General features: G+C 37.4%; 1 protein-coding gene across 1 annotated transcript; it reads right to left on the bottom strand.

The window, feature by feature from the left end:
- LOC140166545 (transmembrane protein 87B-like) lies at positions 1–7,296 on the bottom strand. Its single transcript, XM_072190030.1, has 2 exons — positions 7,056–7,296; positions 1–2,740 (listed from the first exon to the last, which is right to left on the bottom strand). The coding sequence occupies exon 2, from the start codon at positions 2,104–2,106 to the stop codon at positions 1,135–1,137; it is 972 nt and encodes a 323-aa protein (XP_072046131.1). The 5' UTR covers positions 2,107–2,740; positions 7,056–7,296; the 3' UTR covers positions 1–1,134.
- Between the last annotated feature and the right edge of the window lie 1,431 nt (positions 7,297–8,727).

The following is an 8,727-nucleotide window of genomic DNA, read 5'->3' as shown; positions in this document are numbered from 1 at the left end:
TACAGACTATAGTGTAAGTTTAATTTCCATCTTGTTCAGGTTGGGTGTCACAAGCCAAGCTTCATGCTTGCGGCATGTACATCTCTTCACTCTTCATGTTCTTATGGTTTATCTTTAACATCACAGTAGCTCACAGTGTATTCTTTATCATTTCCCCTTATTTATGTAAATTGAGATAAAAACAAATAAACTGGAACTGAACTGAACCAGATTTCATCTTCCGCTCCTCCCCCAATCAGCGTGTCTCTGTGGCTCAATTGGTTAGAGCGTCGTGCTAATATAAAAAAAAGGTTGCCGGTTCGAACCCGGCGGATATACTGAAGATTTTCAACATTTATGTGCGCTGGCTGTTCTGGGTAAAGATTATAACTCACTTCAAGAATGTTCTTTGTAGAATTCTCGACCTTAAAAGCCTAAAATGCAAGCTCTAATCCATTACATTTACAAAAACTAAACAATATATTGCTTCTAAGCTGCGATAATTTTTGGCAGACGCAACTATATGTAATATCCTTGTTCTGACTAGTTAGACTAGTTTCATACAAATATTCTCATTTTATGGTATCCAACTCCACTTTATCGTCTTCGTCATATTGCCAGAATCACGAACCTATAAATAACAGTTCTTGCAGATGTTTTACACAGAGATGTCTGGAAGACGACGATAATTTCGTGGAATAATAATGCACTTTGTAGAATGCTCGAGATTAAAAGTCTAGAATGCAAGCTGTAATACATTGTCAAAGCTGTACACACAATTCCTTCTGTTTGACAGACAGAACTATGTTGTATCCAACTCCACTTTATCGTCTTCGTCATATTGCCAGAATCACGAACCTATAAATAACAGTTCTTGCAGATGTTTTACACAGAGATGTCTGGAAGACGACGATAATTTTGTGGAATAATAATGCACTTTGTAGAATGCTCGAGATTAAAAGTCTAGAATGCAAGCTGTAATACATTGTCAAAGCTACACACAATTCCTTCTCAAAGCTTGCTCCTGCAGTAATAATCTTTGTTCTAGTTTCATATACGAATAGTCCCATGGTATCCAACTCCACTTAATCGTCTTCGTCATATTATTGCCAGAATCACAAACCTATAAATAACAGTTTTACGCTTACAGAAGTTTTACACTACTGTTTCAAGTTTATGACGTTCAAAAACGTTTTCATCCATATCACTCCCATCTGATTTATCATAGATGATCTCATAACGTAAGAATCCAAGATTGCTTGAAGTCGGTCTTATTAAAACGATGACAAAGAGCAGGAACGCAGATAACGTCACCGGCACAAAGATACCTTCGCTGATTAGAATTTCCATGGCATGCGAACAAGTGTTTGCTTGCTTGAAATACAATGCTATTGAAGCAATGTTAGATAAAGCATAAAGCACAAGCCCGATTGTCACACAGATGTACAAAATCATCTTACCTATATTGTTTTCACGCTGAAGAAATCTTATTGTTTTGATCAGGTTGTTACCGATCCATATCACTAACACAAGTCCGAATAGAACTACGAGTATTGCTAAAATAAGAATAGTAATGTCATTGCTGGACTTTGAGTCATGGAAGTTGATATACACTATAAGACAAGATGAGAAGATGAAGAAGAAAAGAGTTGTAAGACACGTGAACGTACAAGGACATCGGCCCAGTTTGGGTTTTGTAATCCCGTCGCCAAGACTGAATAATATCATGAAGAATAAACACAGAGATGTCTGGAAGACGACGATTATGTCGAGAATAACATCAGCATTGTTGACATTGACCCATTTGTTCATCATATCGTGGTGGATGGCGTCGAAGATGCTGTCTAACACACTGACTAAGAGCACCAAACTCATCAGATGGTGAATTCGTAGTATGTTTTTCCAGTTGCAGGCAATAAGAACGAACCATACGATTGTTTCTAAAACGTACACCAAGCACATTATATCATAGAATAACAACACTGAGTTCGGGTATTTTGATGGAAATCCATTTTCAGATTGAAACTCAACTTCAATGTCAACTTTGGATAAGTCTTTTGAGTTAGTTGATACGTAAACAATTAATATATAGTTGCCCTCTCTGATAGCCTTCGTTACCGTATTCATTGTAATACCAGAAGATGCGTGTGAGGTTGCGGATTCATCCAATGCATTCCTTTCGGAACTTGCAGTAGTTGTCCGAAGTGTTGGTGGTATAACGAACCATTCTTCACCACATTCATCCCGAAGAGGAGAACCTTCTCTCCACAAGTCTGTGTCACAGGAAACGCGCTAGGGTAATACCAGAAACGCGTCTCATCTTTCAACCTATAAGTAGTGTCTACCATAAAATTCTGAGGAAGCTCGTCATCGTCGTTGAAACATTCTGTGTATCTAATCATCCACTGGATCGTATAGCTACCATTACCAACACAGTCTCTTACCCGGATTGAGACTGATGTTTCATTATACAAAGCTCTCTGCAGAATGTAAACACCATTGGTATCATCTACCAAGAAAGACAAAGGCTTGGTTAAGTCGCCGTATAACGAGGCGTTGTCATTGAATATAGTTTTGAGCGAAAGAATGGATGCTACACAGAGTGTGAGAAAGTAAACACCAATTGTACCAGGACGATTTCTGAATACCTTCATGATTGTTTTGATTATGTTATTGGTTAGTTTTGCTCCAACGCTGATGGAAGTTGCAAAACTTCTCGCTGATGACATTGGTGTATGTTGTTATTTAGATTCTGCAACATCTGAAAAATAAAAACAAAACAACAAATAAAAAAATCGTATGTTCAAAATTTTTGAGTTGTCATCCGTGGGGGTCCGTGGGTCGGTTTGAATGTTTGATCTGCTATTCCATTTTTGTGTATTGGCACATTCTATTTTGTGAATCCACTCATACAGTTAGCAGCCTGTACAACCGATTCTTTTGTTCTGCAAGACTCACTCAGTCATTTAATGAGGCAATACAAACGATCGAATTTGGTGTTGAAATGAGCTAAATTTTGAGTTACAACTTTTCAATGTAAAATTTATTTTCTCGGCCAAATAAAAAGCAATCATTTTCATTTTTTTCAGTAAATGTCAGGTCAAATTGTAGTGCTTGATACTGTATTTTTTTTCAAATCCTAGTGTTAAACTTAGGCGTGAAATTCAGTCATTTCGTGTAAGATTTTCGATTTTAATAGGCTTAAACTCTGCCCGCGAGCCTTTTTTTGGATCAACCTTTAGCTTTTCAAAGTAATATAGTGTGCTTATGAAGGATTTTTTCCAACTTTCTAACGCACATCACCATGAGCGATATATCATAGTTTTGTCAGAATTTCCGTTTTGATTTCATCATTTTTTATTCCCGCCTGAAAAATTTCAAAATCACCGCGTGAAATCTAAAGCTAATACTAGCATTGTGGATCGATATCCCTGGGTTTAATAGGAATACCGGCATGGGTACAGTGTTGCCAGAACTTCAATATAGCAACGAAATTCCCAGACCTAATAGCGCTCCTACTGATCACAGCCGCGTAGCTGGGATTTTTTTCCAAGGGGGGGTAAGCCTGTATGGGGCGGTGGCCCAAATCCACCAACTTTCCCTGCACTTGTGGGGGAGGGCGGGGCCCAAATAGACAATTTTGCCAGGCTTATTGAATATAATCGTATGGTATTGCATATCGTATGGATTCTCCATCTCTCTTCCCTCTTCTCCCTCTGTCAGGTTTTTGTTTTTAACAAAAACCTGTTCAAGCAATTATTTAAAATTGCTTACCTAAAAACAGAATAGCTTGGATGTTAATACTTGACGTAGTGTTTCAATTGTCACGAAGGTGACTGGGTATGGTGCCTTTTGTTTGTGTTTGTTTGAAACTGCTTTTGGAAACCCACCGAAAGTCATAGGCCCTAATGAAGCAGCCAAAACAATACCAGGTTAAACATGGAAGTTTACAAAAACCTATAAATATTAACCTTAAGGAAAAAAAACCCATTTGTGGCAACAATAAGCCTTGCATTGGAAGTCATGGTTAAAGTGTGTTGAGTACCACCCCAAAGTTTCCCTACATACACCCCCACTACCCACCTCACACACCTCTGCACCCACCCCACCCCATAGGCCTACATGCACATGATATTACATAATAATGTACAGCATAGCTATACATTTAGGTATACGCCTACATGTCAAATTAAAAACAAACCCGAACACAAGTCTGAAGGGTGTCATGAAAATGGCAACCCGCGATGGGGGTGGGGGGTGGGGTGGTAGGTCATACAAAATTCACCTGGAGATAGGAGGACAGAAGATTATAATATATAGACCCACACGATGTGCGTTACAGAGGTGGGAAATATCTTTCTTTAGCAAACTATATTAGTTTGAGACGCTAATAAACCAATTCCGTATAATAACACGCTCATTTTTCTAGGTTTGGACCGTGGATTTTCCCGTGGACCTCAAGCGTGCGTCTCTTTTAAGAGAAAATACGGACTAACCTAGGTAAACAAACAAACAGACAGACAAAATGGTTTTCATAATCATGGAATCCATATAAATTGAAATTGAAGGCTATCACGGGAGCAAATCTTTAAAATTCACCTCATTTACCAGAAAACCCAATTGGGGATTTGGGCTACTAAATCGCTGGTCGGGCAATATGCTTTTCAATGGAAAATTGCCCTGGATGACAACAATGAAAATATCGACTATTTCTGCTGGTTGCTCACGAGATAAAAGTACTAAGTTTGACATTTTCGGAGCATGAAGGGAAAAAGGGTAAAATAAAAACGCAAATTCTGACAAAACTATAATATATAGACCCACACGATGTGCGTTACAGAGGTGGGAAATATCTTTCTTTAGCAAACTATATTAGTTTGAGACGCTAAAAAAGCAATTCCGTAAAAAGCTCGCAGGCGAACTCAAGGCCTATAAAATCAAAAATATCACACTAAAAGACACAATTTGATGCTTAATTTTAACACCAGGATTTAAAAAAAATATATCCAAGCACCAAGTTTTTAACTGACATAACTGAAGAAAAAAAAATTGCTTTATATTAGACCGAGAAAATTAATTTCATAGCAAAAGGTGTATCTCTGAATTGTGCTGATTTTAACATGTATCGATCGACTTTTAGCGCGACTAAGCATTTCTAAAGAATCGGTTGTCCAGGCTGCTAACTGCATTATAGTGACGTGAACCCTAATCATTTTCCCTAAATCCAAAAGTACCAAACATTTGAACGATGCTTTTGTAACTGAATTATGCGATGGTTAGCATGGTTTAGTATAATTATACTTCCTCTCGTAAATTTACTGGTCAATTGTAGTGTTTTGGGTGGGTGGTTCGTGGACCTTCGCAGGTCGTCTTTCTTGGAGCTATCAGAGATTGACTGCATGGTCTGTATAACCCCTGTATAACATGCAGATTGAGCCTCATAACCTGGTAACTATTTGTCCTACGCGCAAATATGTTACTTTTTTTTATCCTTAGACCCCGACAAATAATTTGACATGTTTTTTAGTGTTTTAGAGCATGGTCAATTTTTGCCCCCCTGTAGGAGCATGTGGGGGTTTGGGGGGTCTTTTTAAAGGTCACGGGGTTCCAATATCGCTTGGCAGAAAAATGTTTGAAATCAGCATACCTGAATTAACCAATATAATGTGGTTGCCAACTTGCCAGTTTTCACGCGAACTTGCCGCGATATGCTTAAAATAAATAAGCACAAACTTCCAAAATAGAAGAAACAAATACCATGATGTACTCTTATCAAAGACTGCAGTCCACACAATCATGTAAGTGAGGTTCTGGAGCACATATTCCGTGTTTATAAAATACGGAATAAACTGTGACATTGATGCAAGTGAACTTACTCAACATCATCTAAGTAACAAAGTTCACGTCCTATTGAAAAGCGTTTTCCCACGAATACTCAATTATATAGTGCAAAATATGTAAACAAAGCTATCGATAACAACTTCCGCGATAAGCTTAGCTACGTCAATGAGAAACCACGCAAAAAATCAAAACCAAAAGCAGAAACTTAAAAAGGCCCATTGTCTTGATTGTACCTAATGCCAATGTACCGACTTCCGAGTCATTGTCATGATTATAGCTGTTGATTTCTTGGTTTTGAAATCCGTTCTCTGTTTAAGCTCTGTAATGGTAAATTTGTTAGAAATTTGGGGATGTATAGACATAATTATTTGATTGTGCGGGCCAGCGTTGCGCGGTAAATTCCAGGACGGTAAAATATAATTTATCAATAAACAAGATAAACATCATCCAGAGAATTTGACTGATGTGAAAGTCCAGGAAAAACTGGGAAATATAATAAAATGTATTTGAAACTAAAAGTTAATAAATAACTAGAATTATAATAAATGGTATAGTTAAACACAATACCACAGTAGGAATAATGTTGGATTTGGCAATGTACATAGCCTGTATTATCACATTACCAAAATATTACATAGGGCTGGACTGTTTTTATTTGGAGCCGTAGTTTACCTTTAATTTCAGCAATTTTTTACTATTTTTTTTGTTTTTTTGCTTCAATCGGACCATTTTCATAATAATAGAAAAGCATTGAAAATAAGCTTAAATCTGCATTTATGAATGTAAAATTTAAGGCACAGAAAAAGGAAAGTAATAGGGCCTACGCTGTCATGTTCTGCTCAAGCGGAATTGTTTATTTTGTGCAACATCTACGTGTACGATAACACGTCGATTTAATGTTTTTAAACACGTTTTAAACACGTGTTAAAACACGTTTAAAGAGCGTTAGCTAGCTGTACACAGATTTACAGAGTGCATGAACTTTGAAAACGTTTTAATAATGCTTAGGTTAAAGCGTCACCATTCCCCGGGCAACATTCATGTTAAATACGAATTGTTGGTGGTTCTGTTAAACATAATACTACTATAGCACCGTAGCCCGTTTACATATTCCAAAAATTAGTTCCATAATTAGGCTACATTATTTTTGACTAATATAATAGGCCCCTGCACTACTTTTTAATCTGACAATTTATATTATTATATACTGTAATATTATTGCTGAATCGACTTACCTTAAAACTCAGATACCGTGATTTCAATGATTATATTAGTGAGAGGCGATTGTTTCTTTGGTAAAAAAATGGTGCTGTTCACCGTGCTCACACTATGGCAATGGACCAAGTCTGCATGTTAACTTTTTAACGTCATCCCATGATGCATTGCGCTTCACAATAATTATGGTCCATGATGCATAGCGTAACCTTTCATAAACTTGCAGACATGGCGTGGTGGTAGTTGATAGACTGCACTTTTAACCATATTCTGGGTTTATGTTTTTAAAGAAAGACTGGTACTTGCCTGTGAAGGTTTGGTTTTTAATAGATCGTCCATAATAATAAGGTGTACGGAAAAAAGGACGAGAACGGTAAAAAACAAATCACACATTTTACCGTAACCCCCTAGCCGAAGGCACCAATGATGCTGTTATAACAATGCTTTCAAATGAGCCATTCATATGGCCTACCCGAACATTTTAGTCTATGATAGATCGAATGATGATAATAAGAAAAAAACCAATATAATTATAGATTATGCTAATAAATGCGTATCACTTGTTGAGAGAGGAGACATTGGACTCAATAATTCGCGCGCACTGAGATGTTGACGCGTCCAAAGCACGGGCCTCGCAGGGGGATTTGGGACACATCAATGCAATATCTCCAAAATATCTGCAAAGTCTTCAACTTGCACCTACCTTCAAGAAAAATGAATCAATCCTGCAAGACTCGACTGAGCGCACAGCGTATAGTATGAGAACTCCGCATATCTTTTACGCCTTTTCTGATTGACCAGCGTACTTCGGTTATATCTATAAATGCGCTTAAATTATAAATACGCACGTGACCTATGGGAACGACATACCAAGATCAGCAAGCGTGACTAATCATCATGCATTGACCACTATACGCTGTAGAAGTGACGTAGTTAATCGGATTAACTACCATAGCAATAGATGAATACCGCCCTGCACTACAACGTTCACGCGGTACCGATGCATTGAACCATAGATGTCAAAGAAAGACTGATCACCCGCACCTGTAAGATAGGTATCTTTGAAAAGAGCGGTATTGTATTCAATTTATGTTTGCTGACATTATTGAGTCCATACACAGGTGATTAGTGCAATCTGCTTGTAGTGCAGGGCGGTCTATTCAAAAATTGTATTCATCTATTCCTATGGTAGTTAATCCGAGTATGACGTCACTTCTACGGCGTATACAGAACGGGATAGGAAATCTGTAGATAAATATCATCAAATTTAAGTATTAATTGTATTGCAAAATTATTACACATTTTGCAATTCTGAATTTGTAATATGTTATCAAAAACAACATTTTGAAAGTATTTGACGACGGAAAAAATATTCAACGACGGGAAACGTTTACAATATGATCACAAATTTGAACAATTTTGCTGCACCGCAGTATCATGTTGTTCCGCCTTTGCAGTCAAATGTATAGGCCTATATAGAAAGGCCACTCGCTATGTAGAAGGTCACTTCGAGACTTACTGTTTATAAGCTGTTATGACAGCGTGGAGGTGGTCACGTGCGTATTTATAAAAGCGCATTTATATAATAACCGAAGTACTGTTCAGGCAAAGGGTTATAACGTTTTAAAACATTTCGCATAGTAAAGTAATAATTGCAGCACTAGTAATATTTTAAATAATGCCGCCAAAATA

Source organism: Amphiura filiformis, chromosome 12 (genome assembly GCF_039555335.1).
Source record: "Amphiura filiformis chromosome 12, Afil_fr2py, whole genome shotgun sequence".
Lineage (NCBI taxonomy): Eukaryota > Metazoa > Echinodermata > Ophiuroidea > Amphilepidida > Amphiuridae > Amphiura > Amphiura filiformis.
This window is presented reverse-complemented; position numbering and strand designations above follow the sequence as displayed.